We start from the raw sequence: 26494 nt of genomic DNA on the forward strand, positions 1-26494 counted from the left end.
TTTGCTCTTCTAGTCAGAAAAAAACTGGATTTTATTTGCCTTAAATTATGTGGTATGTGAAATACTTTATATATGTGATTTAATAGCTTGACATTGATATTTACCTTTTTAGAAGCTTTAAGCCAAACAAATGTATATTATTTAGAATTCCACTTTCACTGAGGCTTCAAGAATCTTTTGCAAAGTTTTCTGTGGGTTTTTTATGATGATGATAATTGTTTTTAATTGACTTCTCTGGTTCTTTTCTAGGATGCTGTAGGACACATTGAAAGACATGCTGAGGATGACAGCAGGATTGACTCATGAAGCTTTTCACCTCCCACATTGGGAAGTAATTTTATATGTCAGAATTATTCCAAATAACATCTGTTCCTTTCTCCAGTCTTCCCTCTTTCTTTTCCCACTTGGAATGTAAAAACTGAGTGGGGCTGAAATGCATTGCTATGGAGACTGCAGGTGGTGTTGCACTCTGTAGAAGCAAGGCTGGTCAATTAAGATTTAGCCCAAATTCTTGAAACTTTTTAATTCATTGACAGACGAGAATATTCCCTCCTCTTGTCTGCCTCAGTTTTTATTGTTTGGGGTTTTTTTCTGGTGGTTTTTTGTTTGTTTGTTTGTTTTAAGATGTATAGTCTTTGCGAAATCCAGAGGGGTGTTGAGAACTTAGATTCCAATAGGTGCTGGTGTTTGCAAACTCAGCTTGAGGCCTGTTAAACGTCTAAGACATGTCTGTTTTTATGTTGTATCAAATTTTTTAGCCGATTTTGATAAAATTCTGCAAACTAGAATATCACAAATTCTAAACGTAACCTGCATTTCTGCTGTACATTTTTACTTTCTTCATAGAAAGAAAAGGTATTTTATGGAGACTGGAATAAATTAATTTTTTAATGTTAATTGTAACTTATTTTTTATTCCTTATGTAAAAATTGCTATAACTGGCACAATATATGCAGTGATAGATACCATACCTCCTGATGTATTTTGTTTATTTGTGGGACAGCAGTTATTTCTTGAGAATTATGTCAGTAGCAGCAAAACAGCCAGAACAGTGGCTCTACTCATGTGCTTTGCAATCTTAGTCTTTTTAAATATAGATCTTTATGTACAGGAAAGAAATAAGTGGTGTCTGGTTTGTTTTAGTTAAAGACCAGCATAACCACTACTGTCTTGGTACAACACCACAGTTGGATTCCTGATTTTATTTGAAATCTTAGTGACTGAGCTTTGCAGTCCCATATCTTCAAACTAAGAGAAATGCAAAGGCACTGCCTGTCTACGTGCATCTACGTGCATCCACTCAGGCAGTTTTTTGTTTCTGTTGTTAACTGTCTTAATTAGCTTGGGCTATGTCAAGTTCACAAAATGTCAACTGGAAAGAACTGAGCAGAATTTTAACATCTAAAGTACTCAAGCAGAAGCTGAGGATACGAAATGCATATCACATGTGAAAGTCTTGTTTCTACTAATGCACAGAAAGTACCACAGAGAGGCCAGTGCAGAAGGGAAGGCTGTTTCTACTTGTCAGAATTCCTCTGCAGGTGTCCCTTGATGGGGAACACTTCACCTGCAAAGTTCAGTAAAAGGTACTTCTTGCACTTGAGATCCTCTCTCCCATAATGACACCAGTTTAGCAAAGAACCCTCTTAACGTTGAGACTAATCCAGCAAGGAGCTTTGTGTTCACTTTTGCCTAACTTGCTGCTCTGGGTAAAATAAGCAGAGTTTCCTTAAACTGCAACACGTGAAGACAGACCAGTGTCAAACTGAGCTGAATGAATCCAGCTGAATGAAAATGAATCCAGGGCTTTTCAAAAAAATTTAATGTACTATTTTTATGAGGCATCTCTTTCACCACTACTTTGAGATTTGCAAGCCATAGACCAAATAAGATTTATAGCTTCATTCTTTGACTATAAAGAAGCCTTTTTAGGTGAAGAAAGTGAGAGAAGCCCATGGATGTTCCACTGCCATCAAATGGAGGAACTTCAGGGCCTTCTCTGAAGTACACTGATTTTGTATTATCTTAGTGGACAAGCATTTCTTTGTAATTGCTTGACATTGATGATGTTTTTTGTGAGACAGGAATAAAATATGAAGGAGATGCAGTAGCATCCTACTTCAATCTCTGAGGTTCCAGTGCTTTTGTGGTGATTTGTTTCTGGTTTCTTGGTTGGGTTTTTTTTATTATGTTTGTGGATAGAAAAAAGCCCCAATATGTGGCTCAGACTTCAGGCTGTTTTGAGAGTGTTCTTGTTTTGGTTTTTGGGGATGTGTGTTGGTGGTGTTGGTTTTTTTTTTTAGTCTTTCTTTCTTTCTGTGGTCTGTGGATGAAGCAATTCAATAGAGAATCAGGTTGAGGGAAATCTTTAGGCAGTGTAAATGTTTTCTGATGGAGGCTCTAATGCTCTAAAGTCTCTGAGAGTGTTTGGTTTTTTTAATGACCTAAAAGCAGAAGACTGCATAATACTTAAACCATTTCCAAAAGTGTTGATATTCAAGAGTTCTTCTGGGAGTTTTTTGAACAACAATGAGGGAGCATGTAAATGTGACATAAACAGTGTGGATGTCTCAAGCTGTCCTTCCTGGACTTTGCTTGAAGTGAAGATGCAGAGGTGTGTCCCAAGGACAAGCATGTGGGGCAATAGTAGCATTCTGAAAAATGGTGTGTGAGAGTAGATTTTGTTACTTCTTCACTGTAATTCTTCACATTCTTTTAGCTGTTTTCAGCAATGCGTAAAGATCTTTCTCACTTGCTGTTGCAACAAAAACAGTTATTACACTTTATTTGCATTCCTGATTTCTTGCTGGGTTTATCTTTTCTGGTTGGTGGAAGAAGTCTTCCTTTTCTTGTAGTCCATTATATTTCCTAATCTGTCATTGAAAACAGTCCTCCTGAGAAGTCTGGGCCTCTGAAGTCCAGCTTTAGCAGTGGTGTTTTTTGCTACTTTGCAGGTCATTTCAGCTATATTGTAAGAATCTTAAAATGGATAAGGTGTGGGAAAATAGCAGAGCTGCATGAGTGAAAAATTTTGCTTCATTTATTATAAACAATTTTTAAAAGTCCTTAGGGATTCAGAGGAAAATGCTGCACTGCTTTGTCATGAGGATGTCTTGGAAGTATTTGCTATGAAACTATGCAGCTGTGAAAATCTCCAGGCTTCTCTGGAATTCTATGGAGAGGTTTCCTATTTGTTCAGGTGGAATTCAGTGCAGATTTCACTGTTGGCCATTCACTTCTTCTGTAGACAATTGCAGAAGAGAGATGCCGAACTCATGTATTGGCATGGTATTTATTAATGAAATTCTCTCTGGTCTTGAAACTTAGAGTTTTGACTCCTGATATACCTCCACTCTAAGAGTGTAATGACTTTGGGAAGGAACTATTTGTGAAATTTAACAGAGTAACATTTGCATGAAAAGCAGTATTGCATGTCTGAAGCCAGTTTTAGGACTATTTATTTTTTATTTTGTTTTGGTTTTTTATGCAAGTAAGAAGCTGTGGGTAAAAGAGTGAGTGGAGTGAAGGTTTATTTTGTGGTTAGCTGTGGGGGTTTTTTATTAGTCAAATATTAAATAATGAGTTCTGGACTTGCTATATGGTTGACTATGTATGGTGGGGCCATTTGGGATTGGTCCATATTTGTTTCTCCTTTCTCTTTCAAATACAGGGAAAAATACAGCTATCTGGCAGTGCAGAATACTCTATGGCCTAATAATGCTGCTTCTGTACATGGAGGGAGATGGAGGGAAAAGTGCTGCATCCATTGGTACACAGATGCATTAAATATCCCAGCTTTTGTTTGCCTTGTGTCACTTATGTGTGGATTACAGACTTTAAACATATTGTCAGCACATAAGTTGACTTCTGCAAAATAGCAGGAGCTTGGCTGTGTGGTGTGTTTGAAGTAGTGCAGTTCTTAATGCACATTTTCAAACTGTACAATCATGCCAGATGAAGGTAAATGATAACTGCAAACTCGCAATAAATGCCAGGGAAAAGGTTTTTGTTGGGAAAATATTTTTTTTCCCTTCTGTTGAATTAAAACACAGGTACAGGTGACTCTTTGTTTTCAGGCTTGTATGGTACTATAATTTAAACAGCCTAAGTTGTCCAGAGTTGCAGTGAGGGAGGATAAGGAAACGGTTTCAGCTACTGTTTGTAAAATAATTAGTCTTCAAAGAGTAAATTGTGTAGGTATAAATTCTGTTGTATGCACCTGTCAGCTTCTCAAATTTAATTTTCCTGTAATGTTAAACAGTCTTTTTGAAGAATGAAAGTGGAATAAAACAACTTGATTAAATATGTAGTAATTTAAACTGTGTAGAACATGCACAGATTGACCCTGGTTTTCTTCTCTCACTTTGGTACAAAGCTGTGAGTGTAATAATGAAACTTTACATGGCAAAAGAAGAAAAAAGAAGAGAAAAAAAATAAAGTTCTTTATATTGTTGTGGTTTGTCAGTCTGATTCTCCTTTATTTTAAATAGAATGATTCTTTCATAGGATTTGGTAGAACTTGACTTTGTTCTGAATTTTTTTCCTATTTTAAGAGGTCTGGATAAAATCATACAAGCCACTTTGAAGCTCCAGCACTGGCAGGAGTGTTATGAGTGTGCAGGAATCTCAGACCTAGTCATTTGGCAGGGAAATGGAAACTGTCCACCCAGCTGGTGCCTCCAAGATGACGTACTGACTGCCTTGCTTCATGGCCAGATGCAAGGGAAGTTGGTGGTTCTCTCACCAGGACTTTAAGGACCAGTTTTGAATTGCCAATTAAAAATCCTGATTTTGATCTTTTGACTGACAGATTTTGGTTTTTCTCTGACCATCCCAACTCAGAGCATCTCTGCCATACTTTTTGTAATAGTAGCTTAATGGAGATAATGTGTGGCTGGAAGCTGGGGCTCCAAGTGTTCCAGTCATCTTAAAAATTATTTGTCTTAAAAAAAAAAGTAGAATTTAAAGGAGAATAAAACTTTTCTTTAGAAAACTATAGGATTTTCTTAGTCTTTCAGAGTAAGTTACAGTGCAAGACTACATTAAGAACTTTAGTCAAAACGTTTTCTGTTTTAGTGACCTTTCAGTTAATGTGCTTCTCACCAGAATAACTTTGAGTGGATGCTATGATTTGTTTTTAAAATTTTGCTTTACAGTAGTCGATTGCTTTGCTACTTTTCACCACTAGAGAACTAAGTAGAAGGTTCTTCTGACAAAATGTGGTCCCTTTTGCATGTTTTGGTTTTTCTTCCATTTTTTATATAGAAAAAGGGTTGGCCACTTCTGAAAGCCTGTCATCCTTTAAGCTGATAACAAGGGAACCTCTCAACTTCTCAAATGCTTTCTTTTTTTTTTTTCCAATGCTTTCAAGGAGTAAACTGGCAAGTGTTTAAGATATTAAGCTGATTTCATGCTTGCCATAAAACTCAAAAAGCTGCTGTATATTCAGGAGAATGATGGAAGGGTGCTCAATGTTTCATCTTCATCTGTTCTTTCAAAATAAAATCAAAAAAGCTTAGGCCAAAATCCAGTTGTTTTTATTTTCAGTTCAATTAAAGTAATTTCACTTGCACATTGTAATAATATTTTTGAAGTGGTCATGCTGACATTGTGTCTGATTCTGCAACAAATCACCTCTTGCAATAAAGAAATACAGAGTACTGTTGGGAAATAGGACCCTGGGGGGTGGGGGAAATGTTTGTGTGTGTGTGTAGATAAATAGATTTGTATGTATAGGAGGTTTTCTACCTTGAACTGTAAACAAGTTTCTCAAAGTTATGAAGAATGTAGTTACAATGAAAAACACTTAGAATGTCCAAATGTGTAATTAATATCTCATGAGGGTAATAAAAATGAGAGCAAATTTCTCAGTTCTGATAGTTTTGCTGAGGCACTAGATCGAGCTGTGCTTTGGTATTGCAGTCTGTCATGTCTTACCGTCACATTTTTAGCATAGCAGAGATCCAGCTGGCACAGCCTAATCTGTAACAATGTGATTGGGATGCATAATACTAATGTAATTAGCACAGTCTCATGTGAAATATTCAGTAAATGTTACAAAGAGTCTGAAAGGATAATACCAAAAGCAGGGCACAATGAATTACTAATTACAAGGTGGCAGTAAACACCTCTGACTTCCACTGTTAGATACAGCTCCAGTTTCACCTGACTTGAGGGAAAACTTTTCTAGTTGTCAGTACAAGCAGAATAACAACGTATGTTCCATGTCTTTACCATGCAGAGAAAGCTTAATTAAGTCATCAATAAATTAATCCATGTTGCCCAAAAGAAAAATGTCAGGATGCTATAAAAGTAGTTACAGAATATGCACACTGTTGTGCCTGCGAGAGTATGGTTGTCTCTTTTTCCAGGGGCTTATTCCCATGCGCTGTTTATCTTGGCAAGTGAATCACATAATTAGGAAGTGTTCTTGTTTGCCCTCGGGATGAATGGTGCTCATTACTCAGAAGTGTTGATCGTGTTCTTGAGAAGGTGGCCACTGGCTCCAGTGTTACGCATACATCGTGAGCTGCAGCCACTGAAAGAAGAGTTAAAGGATGGAAGACTTGTTGGTATCCTCCAAAAAATTGTATTGAGACACCACCCTCTTCTAGCTGGAAGGAGGCCGCTTGCTGTCACTTAGTGGCAGTGGAGAATTTTTTCTTGAGTCTCTTGCTCGTATTTCTCCTTTTGCAAAAAGTGAAGGGTTTTTTAATGGTCTCTGTAGCAGAGAACATGCTTTTATTTTGAAACTTTCTAATTCCTCTTAATGAGATTTTTGAAAGGTAAAGAGCTATGTTAAACTCCATTATCATTTAATGCCATATCACTGTATTTGATCTAAATTGCCTCATAAAAAAAATCTCAAAAGTTTTTTTAAGGCCTTTAAAGGTGATATGAAGCTGTAACTTTCAACACCAACTGGGGTCTTACATGGCAGCTGTTGCTGGCAGATCATGGATGTTTTCTGTGTAAAATTGGTAGCAAAATTTTTAGGAGGTTTTGCGGCCTCTTATCAATTGGATGACCATTCAGACAAACTCTCTTGAGAGCGTGTACAATGAATAATAAAATTAAAATTCAGTATTGTGACATAGTGTTAAAAATACTGGCATAAAGCAGTTTACCTCCAGAACATTGAGCTTAATGATGCCGTCTCCATCTTTATCAAAGGCGTGGAATGCCCCTAAAACAATGAAACAAAAATATGTGGAGTAAATTAAATTGCTGTGCGTGCAAAGATGATTCCCAGATAGCAAACTAAATGGTGCTCCTGTTGTGATATGCGAACTTGCGCAGGTATTTACTTACATGGTCAGCAAGTGTTCCTGCTGTGTTTTTCCTTAGCTCATTAAAGGAGAAACGCAGTGTTTCTTTTATGCTTGTACGAGACAGCTGTAATATTTTCGTCTCCCTAAGCACATATCTTTAATAATACCCTGCGCAGGCAGTAGTGCTTTGAAGAGCTTTGCTGAGAGTATGATGAGGCTCTGAGCAGCCTGGTCTAGTGCAAGGTGTCCCTGCCCACAGCAGGGATGCTGGGACAAGATCGTCTTTAAGGTCCTTTTCAACCCAAGCCATTGTATGAACCCATGATTCTGTGACTGTGTCTGGGGGGAAGAGGGGAGGTGGTGCAGTAGAACAGGGGCAGCCACTCACTGAACATGGCATCCAGGCGCACGAAGCAGCAGATGAAGCTGTCAAAGTCAATGTTCATGTTCTTGTCTGCATAGCGCATGGTGATGATGTCGTAGAGCTGGTTGTTCAGCCGAAACCCTGCAGAGGAGCAGAAACAGGGCACAGCTGGGCCATGGCTGGGGGAAGCGCTGGTCCAGGAGTGGTTTGGCCATAGGTGCTTCCCAGGCCCAGCTGAGGCTCAGGCTGGATGGTCCTGCTGCAGCTGCTAAACAAAATGAAGCTAAAAGGAGCTTCACTGTGTCCAGCTGCTTTCTTAAAACAAGAGTAACATTTTGAAATTATGATTTGGGAGGGCCAGTAGCGTGTGAGTTACCTCAGGCTGTAAGTATGAAAAGGAGAGCAGCAGACACCAGAGAGTGTGCTGCTCAGCTGGGCCTGGTGAGAACAAATCAACAAAAACTGGGCGACAGAAGCACAGGAGGAAGTTTCTATGAAAACACAATTACACAGTGGTAAAAAAATAGACAAGGAGGCAACCCCTTGGTGTGGTGTGACTGAATTGTGGCACTGAATGCTGCAGCATGCAACCATGCCTCAGAAGGGTCTGTCACAATTTGGGTACAGCTGTTTGTTGGCTAAATGCAAGGTCATGCATGGCCTATGTGCTGTAAGATCTGAAATGGTTACTGTAAAGTGTCATCTTAGTTCTAAAGTCAGGGTGTGAGGTATTTAAATATTTTCTCTTTTTACATTGACAATTTTCCTGGTGAGAACAGAAACCTGGAAAATAAAAATTACCCATATTTATACTGCAGGAATCCAAATCCAGATATAGTTTTGTCTTTAGTACAGGATCAATCACTGATGTTTTGTAAAGTACAAGGTAGCCATCTGTTTCTCTTCCTTGATGTGCCAAAATACTACTGAAGACAAAGTGTCACTGACATCATCCCATCTAGCTTTATAATGATACTACAGATTTTCGGATTAGAGAGATCATCTTGCTGCCTTAGAGAGCTAGTAAAGACATTTGCAGAAGGAGGTGAGCTCTCCAGGGGAAGAAGCACACCAGTGTGTCTAAGACAAGCAAGAAAAGTCAAGTCTCTCTTTACAGGATGAATTTCACTAATTGCAAGTTTTGCAAAAATACTTTCTTCTCATTGTGCAGGTAGAAGAGACTGAACCCACAGTGGCTCAGTACCTAAGAAACATTAACATGACTCAAGAAACATTCATCTGATTGCCTCTGATGCAAACTTGGGCACTGATCTGCTCCATCTAGGTTTCTGTACTGTACTGTACTGTACTGCCTGTACAGTTGGGTTGAAGGTTTTCCACTGTTCTCTGTTTGTTACTTACACAAATATAAAGAATCCACAGCTTAAATAAGAGCAAATGTCTTCAGCACTCCCTCGTCTCCCTGAACAGCAGGACCCCGAGTAGGAGATCCTTAAAGAAGCAGAGCATCACTCATGGGAAATTTAAAGAGAAGCTGAAGAGACCTATTTGGCTGTCAAGACATACACGGCTTGCCATTTGGATATTTGAAAAGCTCTGCTGGTGCAAAAGAATATTTTATAATTTCTCTAGGGTCTGTCTTTGCAAGGCAGCACTGTGTTTCTGATCTCACCCTGTGATACATCAAACAAAATAAGGTTTTGGACACTGTGCATTGAGAAATACCTGCATCATTGACTGCATTGCGCATCTCATAGCTGTTAATGGTTCCTGAATGATCTGTGTCATAACGCTTGAAAATTTTCTGGAAAAAGAAAAAAATAAATACATAGTAGTAATAAAAACTTCTCTTGCATGTAGCCAGTGAGTGGATATAGGATGTGTGCCTCAGGCACTTGGAGGCTTTGCCATATGCCTTATATTCCTGCTACTGGGCAGTCTGGGTTGTTAGCACAGAGCTCCTCTCAGTCACAAAGTAAAATAATTTAGATCCAATTTTTGGGAAGCAAAAAGCCCTCCCCTGGAGACTCTCCTTGTTTGACTTGAGTTTATGCTGTTAATCCTTTCTCTTGATTGTCCTAATTAAGCTATTTGAGGCCTGATTCTAGTTCCCATCATTCTCCTTCTTCAGTTGGTAAGCCTCTGTGCTATTCCTACAGGGAAAGTCTCAAGTGCAGGAGCTTCAGAAATTCAGGCTATTTGCTTAGGCTGTGAAGTAGGATGAAGAGAGACATTACTTTTCATTTTAGAAGCTAATTCCCAATATTTTTTTAGCCTTTCTTTTTGCTGTAGTGTATGTACAAAGTTCTGGTTTTCCTACATGACTTTTACACCGCAGAAGCTGTGAAGAAGAGTGATGTGAATACCAGCAATACCTGCCAGCTTTTAATCTTGTCCCAGAGATGTCGAAATTCATCAAAGTTTATCTTCCCTGAGCCATCTGTCTGTGATGCAAATATTCAGGTAAGAAAACCACAACATTTTTAAGATAAAATTAATTAAGTCTGCAACTACAGGTGAAGGGATGAATGTGAAACTGAGTTTAGTATCTCCTCAGCATTAAGAGCTGGCTGAGCTGTGCAGTAAAATATTTTTAAACATTTTGGTTATTGTGTATGGCATATTGTTTCAGGAGTGTGAAGTACTGCTTGTACTTTGTGTAGAAGCAGACTTCTGGCACAGGAGACAGCCTTGCTCCTGAAGCTGTTATAAAAGTGCATGAGTAGGATGTTTTAGTGGGCTCTTCTGAAATGCCTCCAAATGTGAAGCTCACCCAATATTTTTTTAAGACAACTGATCTTTACCCTGAAGTGAAGCTCTTTTTGCCTTGCTTTCAAATTAATTGAGGACTAAGCAAAATGTTGGCTAAAGCTATTTACAAAAATGTGTTTAGGCTCCAATCATTATGGCTCTGGCTTGCAGTTACAATTTTGTTCTGGTTATGTTTGAATGCACCTATGTCCTCTCAAAATCATGTGCTATGTCAAACTGGGAAACAGAGTGATGTTATAGCAGAGGTAACCCCATGTGGCATGTTGTAATGTGTTTTATTACGCTCGTTCCAAGACAATTTCTGTAGGCAATGCCTGCTGAGCATACAGTAGAATATGTAATACATTATAAACTCAAGGAGAGAAATATAGTAAGTTTGTTGGCAAGAACTATAGTTATGTTGGGTTTGTTTAAAAAAAAATAAATCATGCTTTAGTACGTAAGCTGGCCAGTCCCTGATACCTAAGGAAGAGTATCATAGCGACTGATTTATTCTGTAGTTTTCTGTTTTGGGATATATTTCTCTGCCAACTACATTAATGTTGAGATGACTGGAATTAAAATGTAACCAAACTAAGAATGCTGTGTTATCTGACTAGAGTCTACAATGTGCTGTTTTGCTTCCCTGGCTTACTAAGCTGTATGTGTGTGTGTGCGTTGGTGAGAAATAGTGGACTAGTCTGGTTTCAAGCACTCCTTTTTCACCAGAAAAGGATACATCCATTAAAGCAATCATGCTGCGGCAGGATTCCAGTTCAAATCCTTCTGACCTTAGGTCCTTATCTGAAATAAACGATCCCAGATGAATACAGATAATGCAAATCAGCAAGTGATTTTTCCTCTCAGGTGCAACTCTAATCAAAGCAAAAGCCAAACCTACTTCCTTCATCTAGTAAGAACTGAGTGTAGAGAACTGTGAAAAGACTCTAAGTAATGTTACTGCCTGTGAATTAGAGATATATTTCTTGACTTGTTATATACAGTAAAAATCTCTGGAAAACTCTAAACTCACTTCCAGGTTACTAAGCAAGTTCAGGGTCTGTAACCTAAAGTTTGCTAAGGAGGGAGAAAGGTCTGTCTCTCTATTAGAAATTTTTTTAAAGGGAATTTGCAGACTGATAGAAATGCTGTATTGTTCTGTGTGGTACTTCCAATGAACATTTGCTCATATCTGAATTATCAGTACTTGATCATCTGTAGAGATCACCTCTGTGAAAAGTTCAGCTTGCTAAAGTCTTGGATGCAATGTCCATGGAAATGTAACTAGGAAATTTCTGAGTTTGAAAACATAAATAATTTTTAGAGTGAAACTCAGAGGCGGGGGGGTATGCTATATCACAGATTTTTTTTTGTTGAGGGTTAGTAAAAAATATGCTCAAACTCACGTTTTTTTACGACGTTATTGAGAACGTTCCTAAGTTCTTCAGCATTGATCTCCATGTCCTGATGGAAATGTGGTGAGAATATAATTGATTACAATGTTCTTTACTTTTTATGGATTTTTTTTTTGGATAAGACTCTAAGTATAAAGTCTTTGGTCACTTTTCAGTATGGCACGTACATGTTTCAAACTAGAGAGCGTTCTAGTTCATAGAAACATTAGTCCGAATCTTTCTTGAGGGTGCGGTATAAGGTAGGTCTGAAGTTACCATATAATGCTTATTAAACTACAACTAGAAGAATGACCAGTAATTTCAGTGTATAAGACAAATAGCAAAATCTGAAAATCTTTGTATCCCATTTGCAGCCTATTGTTTTATGCAGTTCTTTCATCTGTTTTTACCTTTAACTTTCCTTGTTAAGCTATATTGGAGGGCATTGCATTTCTAACTTGTTTATACTTGCTGTGCAAAATAACACCTTGTAGTAGGGATAGAAGAAAAAGGCTGAATTTAAATAAGGCTCCCTCATACACAATGGGAATAGCTTATACCTACATCTGAGGATAGCTGTATGCTTAAGGGCTTTTTAGTTTGATTTTACTTATCCTCAAATCTCGAAGAAAATTTCGTGGAAGGAAATTCAAAGCAACTTTTAATATTCAGTGTTTTGAATCCATGAAACAATTGATTTAGGTGCTGTTGTAGCTAGGCTGCTTTGATGGCAGACAGGGATCAATTACATACTCACATCCCCTGCAATCTGTCGGAAAATATTCCTGAACTGTATTTGCTCTTCACTCTCCTCATGACCTTTTGCTGAAGAACGCTGAAAAAAGACAAGCAGAGATACATCCTTAGCCCTGTGGGGAAGAGAAAGGGCCTGGATGGCTCATTTGCCCTCACACGGGGCATCATCTTAGTGAATCTGGAGCCCTTTGGAGGAATGGGTTGTCCTCCTGTTCCCTTCCCCATTTTTTGGTTAATTCTGTTACTTAAAACTGTCAAGTACTTAACTTCATCCCATCGTTCTCTTTTCTATTTGAAGGAGCCTAAATGATTACTTTCATTGGCAGTTATCCTCTAATTTTTTGTTTTAAAACATTGCAAATGAGAAGTTTGGAGCAGAAGCATATTATAGAATCACAGAATGGTTTGGGAAGGGACCTTAAAGATTATCTAGTTCAAACTCCTCTGCCATGGGCAAGGACACAGTATCTGCCTCATAGCCACCCAGTAGGCTATAAACAACCAGATGAGAGCTCTCCATAGTGTGGGGGGCCCGTTGCTGGAAGCATATAGCATGTGAGGCAGAAGTAAACAATGAACATGAAGCTTTCTCAGACACATGCAAAGGGCAAGCTGGAACTCTGAAGCTGATACTGAAAAAGGAAACTAGGAAATTATATGTCACAAAGTTAATTTCTTGGCTTAGTTCTTGTTTTTGTTTGTCTAAATGCAGAGGGAAATTTAGATTGGTTCCCACTTGGCCACCTGTGTGCTCTGGCAGTCATGCAGCAGAACAGCACCCTTCCTGTGAGCAGATGCTCCAGCCATGCCTCCAGACGCCACAAGCCTGAATGTGGGATCTGGCTGTCACATTTCTTGTCACTCACCCACCTGCCGGCAGAAACTCTGAATTTGCTACTCTGCTTTCCTCCTCTCTGGTAGGGAGGGAAAAGAAGAGGCATTCAGGAGCTCCTGGCTTTACTCATCTTTTATCCTCTGGCCAACCAGGACTAGTGTAGGGGGGTGTAGTTTGTAATGGGGAGAGGCTGTGATAATTGCTGGGATCTTCTGAAGCCCTTCGGGTGCATTTATGCCTATGTCCTGTGTAAACCAGGTACTGCAACAGGGGGCTGAGCAGGAGTGAACTAAACTTCACTGCTCATCGGGAGGGATCTCTCACAGCTGGGATCCTTGTATGATGCAATCATGAGAGAAACCAGATGTTTTTAAGCAACTGAATCCTCCTGCAGAGGTGTTAAATAACTGAAGAGATAGTGTCTGTCTGCTGATTCTGATTAGATCCACATAAACCAGATAAAAGTTATCCTAAGATTTGATGAAAAGCTGTTTAGTATCTTAGGACACCTCTTTGACCCATTCCTGTGCTCTCCCCAGCCACTCTTTCATGCTAGCCAGACTAAGCCCTATTTCCCCCTTTGCTTTATGCTGCAGAAACCTTTTTCTCATCTGTTCGGTTTTTTTCACCATCTTTGCCAGCATCTTCATCTGCTGTCAGCTCTTTATTGCTGTTCGCTCTGTCAGAAACAAAGATGATAGGCTAGAAGAAGAAAGAAAGCAAAAGAGACATAGAAATTACACAAGAAGTAGTGGAAGGGAAAATATTTGGTGACAACCATTCTGTGGTAAAGTGCATGCAGCAACAGCGCCCACTCCTGAGAGCATGGTCAGAGAAGCCAGGTCTCAGAATGAAAGAAAAGAAAGAAAGAAAGAAAAAAAGGTGGAGGAATCTCTGAAGTTACTGCTCTCCTTGTGCTAAAAATAGCTGCAAAAGTCTTTTTGCCAAATAGTGCAATTTCTGGCTTCTAGCTTTTCTTTTCGGAAAGCCAGTAACCGTTTGAATATATTTGGGTTTTGTGGGTTTTATTTGGTTTTTTTGTTTTTCAGTTGATGTGGGTTTCGGGTTTTTTTCTGTTTTTAAGCAAAATAAGCTTCCCAGATTCTCATCAGTTAAACTGATGAGCTTGCCCATCTCTTTGAAGGACAGTAATACTGAAAACAAACATAATGTGAATCTTACACAGAAAAGGAGTATTTGTGTAGGAGCTTGTTAGTTATGTGAAGCATGTTTTTTCTCTTGTATGTATTGATTCTTGAAGCACTCAGCTGTAGGCAGCCACGTATATTTGTCCTGGTTTAGTGCGCTTAAAACAAGGAAAACTGCTAAAAGATGTGAATGTAGAGTACTCTAGAGTGTTAATTACAATCAACCTGTTGAGATTAAAATGTCTGATTACATTTTCAAGGTCCTAAATGTGTTGTGTAGAATCAAAAATAGAATCCTGGGCTTTGGTGAGCAGAAACTTCAGGAAAAGGGAGTAGCTGCATTAGGCAATAGAAAGCAAATGTGAGGGCACATGTCTGAAGAAGGGGTGCTTTTCACTAGCAAAGGTTTTCAGAGTGCCTGTGAAGGGGAAGGAAGGAAAGGCAGTTCGAGCAACCCAGAGGATCAGGCTGATAAAGCTGAAAAGTTTCTGTTACACTTTTACCACCTCTTTGAATGAGAGGGGTATATGATGCTAATGCTATTTCATTAGAATCTGATGTAGGAAGACAAAATCTTTGCTGCATGCAAATGGTCTCATATCCAGTGCCCTTCATTAACTAGATCAGGTTCCAGATGCAAAGAAATGATGACACCAAGGAACTCTGCTCCTGCTGCATGCACTGAGTGTGCTCTTTGCCTTGCTGGCACTTAGCACATTGTACAAATACTTACCTTGCCCTTTTTCTTCTGTATGAAAAGAGACAAAATTAAAAAGGGTTTGATCAGATTATGCAGAGCTGATGGCAAAGTTGTATTATTTTTATCTCTCCCTTTCTCATATTAATCTTTCCCATTCCTATATTCATACAAATTTTACCATTTCCTATGTTCACACAGCTTTCAAATCACCAAAAATGAGGGAACAGGCACTCACCAAGGAATGGCATACTGAAGGACAGACATTGCAAAAACCATAGCAAAACCATGTCCCATCTCATCTGGGGCTTTGTCTACTTGAATAAAATCTCTACTCTACCTTGAACCTCTCAGTGCAGTGGAGATTGAATTTCTGTGCCCGTAGATCAGTGATATCTGAAGTGGCAATTAAATTTTGGTCTGACCAAATCAGAAAATAGTATATACAAAGAAAGTGTCAATAAAAGTATCTTGATGTGAAAAAACATGGGAATTTGTGATAAAGGAGCTGTCATGTGGCTGCAAATGGTTTCCTGCTGTAGGTTTCCCTAGATGTGATGCTCCTCCTTTCCCTACCCCTATTCATACAGAAAAGAGGACCAGGACAGTACTTACCAATGGACGCTCCGCCTCAATCATGTTTTCAACCTCCCTAGTAGAAAGCAGAAAGTAAATAAATCAGGAAAGTGGCTGTTCCCAATGTTGCTGGTTTTTGTAGGTGGTTTGTAAGCAACCACTTGAACTTTCTGAACAGCCAGTGGTGTGGGCTGGCTTCAAGCATTACAGCTCCAGGCTCTAGGTGTAGCTTTTTCCCAGTTTAAGCTGAACATCCCAAGTACCATTTCCAGGAGGGCTGCTGCCTTATTTACTCCTGTAAAGAGCCTTGATTACAGTGAACTGGAAGTAAAACAGAAGTTTTTTGGTCTTAGTAAATGGCTAATGGTTTGTTTACAAAGGACATCCTGCAAGTAGTAAGCTTCTCCAAAGACAATTCAAAGCAGGTTCTTGTTAGACTATAAGGGAAGCTTGGGGAAATGAGTTTGCAGCTTGGAGTTTCTAATGAGGTTAAGAATATAAAAAGCAGGGTGCAGCAAACTGGTAACATGACTTTAGCAAACTAGCGAGCTGACCTCCGCCTACATGACCAGATAAATGGATCTGCAACTTACTCTGAAAGACTTCTTTTCTCTGAGAAGACCCTCAGGATGAATTCTCCCTCCTGGTGGGGTTCGTATGTAGATGGGATGATGACGTACTCACTGGGAGGTAACCGGAAGCGCTCAGAGATTTCTCGCATATTTATGTATGTCTTACTCCTTGCTTTGGAGGCATTGTAGAGGAAAAAATCCTTCTGCAGGTGGTGCTTAGTACCATGCATCTGCAGAACAAATGAGTCAATTTGTCTTCAAGGAAGCCTTGCCCATTCCCCAGATGGCTTGCCATGTGGGCAGTACATGGCTTCGACAGGAAACAAAGGAAGCAGCAGCTTAGCGAGCAGGGAGCTGATGAGTGGTGATACCTGGAGGCAGATACCAAGTCTATCACCTAAAAGTTGCTACTGACTGAGTCAAGTTGGCTTCTGAGGGCTGCTCCACGGCCCACCTGCAGAGTGTGTGGCTGACTTCTGCTGTGTAGACATTTTTATTTGACTGTTTTGTTGGATGCTGAGTTGTGTGTAACTGAAGTTCAGCTACTTTCCTCAGAGGGTGGTATGGCAAGGAATGGTGTATGCAAACTTTTATATGCAGAGTGGTGAAGTGAAGGTGCTTTCTACTGGAAGCATGTCCTTTTCTGGACAAAACATGAATTCTGTATCTGCTAAATGAACATGACAATCAAACATGGCATTGGTTCAAATATGAAAATTAAGTTCAAGAATTGTGGGCTAAGAACACTTGCAGGATATTTTCTGCAGATATAATCATCTGTAAGATAGTCAGTAAAGAAAACATTCAGACTGTCATTTTCATGTTTTCCAGGTAACAGAGCATTCAGTTGAGCTTGTTAGCAAAACTTGTAATGCCAATTATTCAGCTACTGTCAGGCTCATAAAAAATGTAGTCTGTGTACTTTTAATAAGCTTTCTTCAATGGCTGAAAATACCATTACTTCTCTAAAGAAATTCTACGACTATAGAGAAAACATTGTGACTGCAGAATATAGGATATTGGCTTTATTTTTAAGAGGAAATGGAAATGGTTTAGGGTGGTTCTGCGTGAAGTGCAGAGGCAAAGTGCTTGCTGGCACTGCTTCCTGCAACCCAGGCTCACTGACTGTGCAAGCAATGGCCAGGTCTCTACAGAGTAGAAAAGAAGGACTGAGGAAGAGGTGCAAGTGAAAATGGGGTGCAAGTGAGAAAGAACTAAAAATTACTCACAAAATGTTATTGATAAACACTCAAAGCAGAAAGGTTAGCAGTTTCACTGCTGTTATATCCCTGAAAACGAACTTGACTGGGCAGTCTTCTGCTGACTTACAGATAGGCACTACAGTAACACTAGCTGTGAATATACACCAGGGTGTCAATCTGTCTCCATTCTGCACATACCTCTTTGGGTACCTTAGGGAGAAACAAAGAAAAGAAACAGTCAGAGCTGCTGGGTGAGTACTCTTGTTTATAGATCATACAGAAGGGCATTCACATAGATTTCTGGGGACATAGACAGTAATCAAAATGCCCCTAGTTAGATAAGAAATTTCCCACTTCCATTTTAGGATTCTTGGAGTCTACATGAGATCAGTTAAGATCTGAACTAAATATGTTTGTGCAAGGGACAAACCGACTTTTTTGTCAGGTAAACAGTAGGGACAGGTTAATTGCTATGTATGCATCTTGGATATCTGTTTCCTTTTTTGCACTCTTCTGCCAAAAAAATGTTTAGTTTCAGAAAGGACAAAAGGAAGATTGAAGAACATATGGGAAAGATATGTTAAAATCTGGCATTAGGTCACTGTAAGAGCCTATAAAGTATGTTACTTAATAGATGGGGTAAACCCTGAGGTTACTATGGTACAAACAGTTACAAAGACTTGAATTTCCTTCCTTACTTCCAGGTTTTCCCTGACTTCCTTGCAAAGCAAAAATTGCAATTCTTGTAATCAGCCCGAATGATTCAGTGACTCTTGGTAAATTCATACTGTCAGAATTTGTGACCACAGTGCAACCAACAGAGCTGGTACCTCATAGATGGCAAAGCCAATGGTATACAGGCTGGCTCCCAGCTTGCGCTCTTTCCTCCTGTTTTTCTGCATCAGTGCGACAAGGAAGCTGCAGATAACCTCTTCATCCTCAGGATCATCATCTTCCTCCAGGAGCTTCAAGCGATACTGGGGATTGGTCCAAAATGTATCTGTGAAATCCCACCAACAACCCAAAGAAAATAAGTAAAGCTTCAGTTTTCTAATGATCCTCACAATCAAATAGAACTTTTAAGTTTCCTGCCTGTGGCTCCTGAGGGAAAGGTTAAAAATGGGCTAAAACATGGATGGGTTTTTTTACATGTTATGGCTTTTACTTAATTCTAACAAAACTGCAAAACAAAGGAGGATATATGAAGAACTGTCATCTGATAAACTTCCAAAGCCCCTAAAATTATCACTAATCCACTACAGTGGATTTCCCAAGTGAAATCTGTTAGAGTGAAATTTATCTCTTTTACTTGGGTCACTGTGAAGTGTTGGAACAATGATTTATCTTCGTCAGGGCTGCCTTTTGGGCTCTTAGGATGTTCTGTTGCAACATAGCGACTGAAGATTTCCAGCTAACAGTTGCATGCCTTGTCCACTGAGGAAGCAAGGCTTTTCCTGTGGCTGAGCACTGATCAGGCTGTGATATGACTTAGCCTTTAGGATCTAACGTAGTCCTCATCAAAGAGGCCGTATCTCTCAAAACCCTTTTCCCACCTGGATAATTGCGGCAACCTCCAGCTGAGCAGCCTCTCACCCAGCGCCCTTCATTGACAGATACAGTCCAGGTTTGGAATTTATCCACTTCCAGGGTGTCTGGTGTGAGGTTACAGATCTCAAGCTTTGTGAAGTGCCTCATGAAATCTTGAAATGGCATCCTGTAGGAATTGAGGGGAAATTGAACCCAAATGTATTTACATGGTGGGCAGTTGTCCGAAAGACCCACCTGGAGGAGGGTGACCAACAGTACTGTCAGTATTCAAACAAGTTTGCAGTGGGAGTGCCATGTTTTCCAAATGCTTTTGGTCTGCTGGTAGGTCAATTAACACAGATATAGCTCCAAACTCAGGGAAACTGAGCTGAGAGGGTGGTATGTGGGAAGGGTGATGGAGGGTTTGTGGAAGTGTAGCATAATTACACTGTGTTGGTTGCATTGAATAATCTCTGGTGAGAAAATGAGGGAAGCACAGAGCAGGGCTTATTGGAAATATGAAGGGGATCACTGCAATGGTTTTAGCAGATTTGTAGTACTGCAATGTGATTAATTTCTCCTAGAGAAGCATAGGTATTTGACTGATATTCTCACCAGAACTCCCCATCCTCCATGACCTTGTGCTGCAGGCGGATCTTCTCTGCTTCGTTAACAGAGTTCCACTCCTCTGACCTTCAAAGGAGTAAACAAGTTAAGTTGTGATTTGCAATACAGCTTTCATTAAAATTTCTACACTTTACTGTAAACATCATAGAGGGGAAAGGCAAGAGTCACCTTGCTACATCCTTATAGACTTTTAATTTGTGAGCTTTGCAATCATTTGTTCTCAATGCAACCCTCCTCTTCACATGCCCTAATAAAAAGAACAATTGTCCTATTTCTCTCTGCCTTCTCTTCAGACTTCCCCTTAACAGTTCTCAAATATTTGCTGAACTGTGTTAATTTTATTTAGCTTGTATAGCTTGTAGGAAAAGGTGTTTCCAGACTATCATTACTGAGGTAGCTATTGAAATTCCTTTAGTAAAACACACTGACACCTTGCTTCATTCAGTTCTTTCATAACTTGAAAGATTTTTCTACTGTCACATCTTGTTTTGAAAATGGACATTACTGAACTTGATAGACAGTAAAATCAGATTTAATGTGTCATTATACTGGGCTTTCTCTTCATTTCCATTTCTTAAAGCTCCTCTTAACACCTTATTTAGGTACCCTTTCTTTTTCAGCTTCAGCTAAGCACTCAACTACTCAACTAAAATCGACTTCCAAGTGCATGTGTCAAAATGACAACAAAAAAAATTCAGACACCTCATCATTGAATGTTAGGGTCATGCACAAGCTGCATAAGGGCAAATAAAGCTGCAAGTTTTTTTTCAAACCACATGAAGCTCCTTTTTACTCACTTGTCACTCCAAGGCCCGTTCCATTCCACCTGTCCCCAGGGGTTTCTCAACCGTACCAGACGTAATTTTTCCCCTTTAAATACTGTCTATTTGAAAAAGAATGCAACAAGAATAGACTGAGAGGTTCAAAAGAAATATTCTGCCTTTCAGATTGCTTACACCAGCTTCTCCAGTGATGGTGCTTTCCAGGGCTATAGCCCAGCCTGACCTGCTTGGGGTGAGTGCAGGATGACTGTAAGATCAGGAGGTGGCTGGCTGTGACCACCTTTGCCCAAGCGGTGGAATATCCATTTCCCCAGAAAGCAAAGACTTAGATAGGTTTGTTTCTCCACAAGGCATTCACTTATTTGAATATAAATTTTGTTTCCTTCTCTCATAATTTGTTTTGCTTTTTACCCCTCTCATAGCTTAGCTGACATGCACAGTGCTAGGCCAGTGTAGATTACAGCTCCCCACAGCTGGAGGAAAGGGACTGTACATACCTCTTCCACAGCTGTCACAGAGTAGGCATGACCTTTGACGAGCCCGCAAGACATCCGGGTTTCATACTGCATTGGCACTATGGTCTGTTAGACACAAGATAAAAACTTGTGGGAGTCATGCAAAGCTCAGTTGGCTGCTCTCAGGCAGATATTGCCACCCAGGGCTTTTGGAGGGAGGATGACACTGTTCAGGTGACAGGACTTTTTGCCTTGTTCTCCTCTCTGTGTTTGTCAAGGTGGTCAAGCTTAGTGCCCATAGAATTCATGTTGTTGGTTAGAAAGGAATGAAGCATGAACTAAAAATGGAAGAAGTTAATACTGATTTGAAAGGACATTTTATGGCTTATTTCCCTTTTCTGTAGACTGTTGCTTTTTGCACTCAGAACATGGTAGTATATAGCATGCTTAATCAAAGTAATTAGATTTTCCTATTAGTAGGACTATTCAGCCTTTTCTAGGATAGTATGTTCTTGTATAGCTCAGTAAGGTTATTACATATGAACTGGAAACATCAGAGCAAATCAACATCTAGAATACTTTCATCTTTACACGTGGCTATCTTATCACAATGGCATTTAAACACCCTATTTAATACACTATTGCTACTAACTGACACTATGTTTTTAATTAATCTCCTGTGGAAGTGGACATTTTATTCCATAATTTTTAAAATCCTCATGATTGAATTTTTTTCCATCTGCCATTCAGGAAGGGCATAGCAATGTGTTGCTCAGGTGTAAATACATTTGTTGTCTTAGTAATCAACTTTTGGTGTGTCTGATAGATTTTTACTTGCAAATCTCAGAATGCTGGCTATCTGGGAGATAAAGAATTGAGAGCAGGATGGCAGATGCACACAGGTTGCTGTACTTGTAGGAGAGATCACTGGCATCAGCTGGAGGGGAAGGCCCTACTACACACACGTGGACCATGTGCAAAACATCCCCTCCTCTGTTATGTCTGTTGCTGGGACATGATTGCAAGGCCCTGCCAGTAACTCTGCCACCTCTTCTTTACATATCTGATGGCATGAGAAAGGCAGGGCTGGAAACAGAGGAAGAATTAGTAAGGTCACACAGATACATTCTCAGCTTGCACAGGGAGGATCTCATCCAAATATTTCCTGGCTGTTGCAATTATTTTCCATTATTTCACTTCTGCTCCTGGTTTTTGCTTTCCCTTGATCCTATTTTCATACTTTTTATGCCTATAGCCTCAATTCTATTTCCTTTTTTCTTAATTTCTACTCATGTTGTTGCCATCATTACTTGTCAGAACCCCTTTCTCTTCTTTCTGTTTGAGAACATTAGCTTCTGATGTCCTGGATCACTTCTCAAAGAGCACGCTTTATCTGCCTTTTTCCATCAATAATCATGATTTTTTTTCTGGTGGTGGTTTGGGAATATGTAATAACCAGCAGCACAACAGCTTCTGGGACGGCAAATATAGAAAGAGTTTTGCAATCTTCTTTCAGTAGGCAGTCACTGGGGAGGAAGTTCTCCCCCCAGACATGGGTGGTTTGGACAGCCATGCTTGCAAAACAAGACAGTTGTACTGGGCTTTCCTGAAGAATTGCAGAATTTCAGTTTTTTAGGAAGAACTAAATATGAATGTGAAAAGAGGAAAAATCAGCTATTTCAGCTGTAAATGCAGAAGAAAGTTTGCACAACCAAAAATTTTAGGTGATGTAATTGTGGAGGATTTTTGTTTGATTTCCACTAATAATTTTCTTTTTCTGGAAATTATAAGTCTGTGCCATGAGCCAACAGCCCTTTGCCTCAGTATCAATGAAGCCCTTTAATATCAGTCATTGTGTTTGAAAGCACTGAAGTCTTTTAGCACATATGTCAAACACATTTCTTTAGTGTTGGGACAATTCTGTGAAGCCAAACAAGGTTTTAAAAACATAGGTTATAAGTTTCTCTAACAGTTTGTAAATAAAAGCACTGTGAAGTCAACTGCTTAGGAGACATACGAACCCAGGCTGGCCTCTCATCCGTCCCCTGGTAGTTTGCAGTAGAATGAGTCATCTGTGCATTTTCTAGATTCTTCACCATGCGAGCAATGAGTTCCCCAATGTCGCTCCTAGGAGCTGATCCATAGGAAAAGCCCAGGTTATCCTGGCACAGAGAATGGGAGAAAAGTATCATGCAGTACGATGAGGCAGGGAGAGAGAAGAGAAAGGGTAGAAGAAAGATGAGTTGTAAAAGACAGCCTAGATTACTTCTCTTCTTTCTCATAATGTCCATAGTTATCTAGAGTGGTCAACAGCAGCATTTTTTCTCCCACCTTCACTGCAACATCACATTCCATAAAGTATTAATTTTTTAACTTTTAAATTTATCACAATAAATCAAGACAATCTGAGGCCACGTTGGCAATAAAAGGTTAATTTCCTAAGTATTTGCACACTTAGCATCTTTAACATGAGGATTTATGTCTTAACAGAGTTGCAGCACTCCCATACTAATCTCATTTCCCTCGGTGAGGGTACTGAGGGGGCAAGGGGTGCTGGTTTTGCTAGTACCCCTTCTCTCCACTTCCATGTTCTGCTTCTGTTTATTTCCCTTTTGGCACTCACTATTTGCTAATGGTCTTTAATGGGGATTACTCCATCTCCTAGAAAAGGATGTTTTCTCTGTGGCCTAAACCAAGCAGTTCCAAAGGTGGCATATATTTGGTTATGAATGGAGAGGTCCCTCTCCTCTGCCACTTCCTATGGCTTATCTGCAAAATTCATATGGACTCACATCAATGGAGCTGGCCATGAGGGATCCTCTGTCAATGGCATGTTTCATGATTTTATAGATATCTTTAGGGGCATCCTTTATCTCGTAGAACTCAGTGACTCCTCCAGTGAAGTCCTCCATGGCTTCGGTGGTGTTGCCTCCCTTCAAAGCTTCATATGACCCGTGGAGTCTTAGAAAGAGAAAAGAAAAAGATTTTCTTTTACACAGATAGAGATACCTCCCTATATATTTATATCTATCTTGTGTAAACACACATCATATAAAAACCCCCAAACCATCTGCTTGGAAACTCACAAGTTAAAAGTTTTAAAACATGCCACCTGCACAGATAGGTTAAAAAAAAGGTATACTGAAAATCAAATGTAGATTTTTGAATGAGTAGCAAAACTTCCTAGAAATTATGCTTTAGCCCATCCCCAGTTCTGAGGCATGAGAAGCTGTGGGAAAAGGCATTGGTACGTTCAGAGCCCCTCTATGTGCTTGTTGTAAATATTGTGTGCAGTGGTTTAACCACCTCCCCAGCCTGAGCCTTGAGAGGGAGCCCATCACAGTCCCACATTTTGTTTTACTTTGCATAGGCCTTTTCCAGGAGGGCACTCCAGAATTCGTTGCGCTGGGAGGATTTGGTAAAGACCAGCTGGTTGTTGTACGTGGGTAAGCAGTCATCGATGACAACGTCCACCCAGTCTCCATAGCGCCAGAACTGAATAAAGGCAAACAGAAAAACACTCTGGATTGACCTGGTGCAGGAAGGGGGAGCCTGGCTGAAAAGTCAGGCTGAGAGAAGGGAAACGTGGAGCTCAACTGCTTTGTAATGTGGCCAAAACTAATGGGAGGGAGGCAGCTGTACTGAATTCCCCTGGGCAATGTGTACAGGACAGTGAGAGGTCCCTTAAAAGAATCAAGGGAAATGTGGAAAGCAGTCAACCTTTTCTGAATAAGAAGTTCTTTGATAACTTGTTTTGACAGACCAGCTGTTTGTAGGCCTAAAAATAGATGCTTTTGCCAACTACCCATGTGTCTTTGCTGGCTCTAGTGCTGCATCTGAGCAGTGAGGTAAGACTGGACACCTGTTCCTATTCCTTATGCACAGAACACAGCAATCTGGAAATGCTTCCTTGGTGGGTTAATGCTCCCTAATTACTTGTATGGGCTGGCCCTTCTGTGACTGCCCTAATGGAAGTATTTGGCGTGAGGCAATTCAATCCCTTTTCACCCTGCTATCACTCATGCTTCCAAAGAGAGGAGAAGCTAGAGGAAAGAGTGTGCCAAGAGGAGCTAAGCGCTGTTTTGGGTAAATACATCTGCTTACCACTAGGCAGAGGGACTCACCTGGAAGTGAAAGATGCCAGCATAGTTTTGTATAAAGGACTGGTCATGAGGTATGACTCTACAGAGTAGTTTTTTATTCAGTGTCAGGCAAGCAATGGCAGCCAGAAACCAGCAGTTACCTGTAAATGAGCAGAAGCAGCAGACAAAATGAAGGGACAGAGCAACTAGAATCAAAGGGAAAAACTGAGATACTGCAAAATGACTTGTTAATTCTCAGTAGAGCATGATTCTCCATGTGTTCTGCAGCACTTTACCTACTTGCGCTCTAGAAATGCTCATGGCATTGTTCATGGCTGGGTACACACATGTTACACAGATGATGTTCCCTGTAATTTAGAAAAAGCCTAAAATCTGATGAGCACTGTTACGCTTGTTAAGATTTTCCTGTCTCATGTGGATGCCTGTCTGACTTCCTGCATTAATTTTTCCTTTCAAGCTTAGGACAGAGACCAGCTGAGAGATAAATCTCTTGCAGGTAGAGCTCCCTACCACTGAGATTCAGACTCTCATTTTCTGCTCTGAAGATGATTGTCCCAGTCATCACTCTATGGGGGCTTTTTCCTGCTATTTTCTTCTATTTGAAGTGTCTGCACTGTTGTGCACTCTGTCGTAAACACTGTTCCCTTTAACACTTTTCAGTTCCCCCTTCAGAATCTTGTACAGTTGGCTGCCTCTGTGGGAGCTCTGGTAGAGTGGTTTTCTCCCATAGTACTTCTGTGTTCAGCAGAGGGGGACTCTACCCTAAACTAAAACCTAGCTGCTATTGTAAGAGAGGCTCTAGGGTAAGCTTGCCTGGGTAGTGTGCAATAGAGGAGTGAGATAATTATATGAGATAGTGAAAACTTAACCTGATTGCAGGGAGTTGTAAAAGAAATTTATGAATCTGGTAGAGTGATAAGACATACAGAAATAAAAAAGGTGCATATATTTTGGAAAGCCAACTCTATACATATAGCAGTACTATATGGTAACTCTTCTAAGTTATCTATTTCCCCTTATAAAGGATGGGGGTCCACTTTGACCAGGAGTTTTCTAAACTATCCAATATTCTGCAGATGTCAAAAAAGTAAACAATGCTATGAGTAGTTAGGGAAGGAATGGAAGACAAAAAAGAGAACATATTATGCATGTAAGTTCATTTGCATCCACACCTTGGTATCTGTGAAGTTCTGGTCACCTCAAAAAGAAAGGCAGTTTTAATTAAATTTAAAAAAGAAAAAGTACTAGGAAGGTGATGAGGACACATTCGGGTGTGTTAGCTTAGGAAAACACAGGAGAAGTTATAAAACGATGAAAGACATGAGAAAGCTGAGTGGGGAAGGACTTTACAAAGCAGTGCAGGTGAGCACTGCATGGATGGCTTCTGTAGAGGCATGACTTGTACTTAAGTAGTGCCTCTATATAACAAAGTATCTTTGAGCATCTGAGCTTAAAGTATTCAATATAGTGGTT

The 26494-nt window shown here is 39.9% G+C and overlaps 2 protein-coding genes across 5 annotated transcripts in view; one reads left to right on the forward strand and one right to left on the reverse strand.

Moving 5' to 3' along the window:
- ZNF106 (zinc finger protein 106) overlaps positions 1-2134 on the forward strand; it is a 38748-nt gene extending 36614 nt beyond the window's left edge. For both annotated transcript variants that reach the window (XM_051791839.1, XM_051791838.1), the window contains exon 22: positions 250-2134. In XM_051791839.1, coding sequence (XP_051647799.1) covers positions 250-306 — 57 coding nt within the window. In that variant the 3' untranslated portion in view covers positions 307-2134. The remainder of the gene's footprint in view (positions 1-249) is intronic.
- A 3381-nt stretch (positions 2135-5515) lies between these two features.
- The window catches only part of CAPN3 (calpain 3), an 81853-nt gene continuing 60874 nt past the window's right edge, over positions 5516-26494 (reverse strand). Inside the window, exons 3-24 of one of the 3 annotated variants that reach the window (XM_051791851.1) lie at positions 25043-25161; positions 24280-24413; positions 23711-23879; positions 22940-23080; positions 20961-21044; positions 20479-20564; positions 19670-19747; positions 19081-19241; positions 18358-18527; positions 17726-17737; positions 16347-16555; positions 15793-15829; positions 15214-15228; positions 13933-14034; positions 12499-12576; positions 11754-11811; positions 11087-11151; positions 9972-10040; positions 9322-9400; positions 7660-7776; positions 7128-7186; positions 5516-6538 (exon numbers count right to left, since the gene is read on the reverse strand). In XM_051791851.1, the coding sequence (XP_051647811.1) occupies positions 6512-6538; positions 7128-7186; positions 7660-7776; positions 9322-9400; positions 9972-10040; positions 11087-11151; positions 11754-11811; positions 12499-12576; positions 13933-14034; positions 15214-15228; positions 15793-15829; positions 16347-16555; positions 17726-17737; positions 18358-18527; positions 19081-19241; positions 19670-19747; positions 20479-20564; positions 20961-21044; positions 22940-23080; positions 23711-23879; positions 24280-24413; positions 25043-25161 (2069 nt within the window). In that variant the 3' untranslated portion in view covers positions 5516-6511. Of the gene's footprint in view, positions 6539-7127; positions 7187-7659; positions 7777-9321; positions 9401-9971; positions 10041-11086; positions 11152-11753; positions 11812-12498; positions 12577-13932; positions 14035-15213; positions 15229-15777; positions 15830-16346; positions 16556-17725; positions 17738-18357; positions 18528-19080; positions 19242-19669; positions 19748-20478; positions 20565-20960; positions 21045-22939; positions 23081-23710; positions 23880-24279; positions 24414-25042; positions 25162-26494 lie in introns of all 3 variants that reach the window. The other 2 variants (XM_051791852.1, XM_051791854.1) reach the window with 2 other exon arrangements.

This window comes from Manacus candei, unplaced genomic scaffold, assembly GCF_025592945.1.
Source record: "Manacus candei isolate 608988 ecotype Guabito, Panama unplaced genomic scaffold, ASM2559294v1 h1tg000033l, whole genome shotgun sequence".
NCBI classification, from domain to species: domain Eukaryota; kingdom Metazoa; phylum Chordata; class Aves; order Passeriformes; family Pipridae; genus Manacus; species Manacus candei.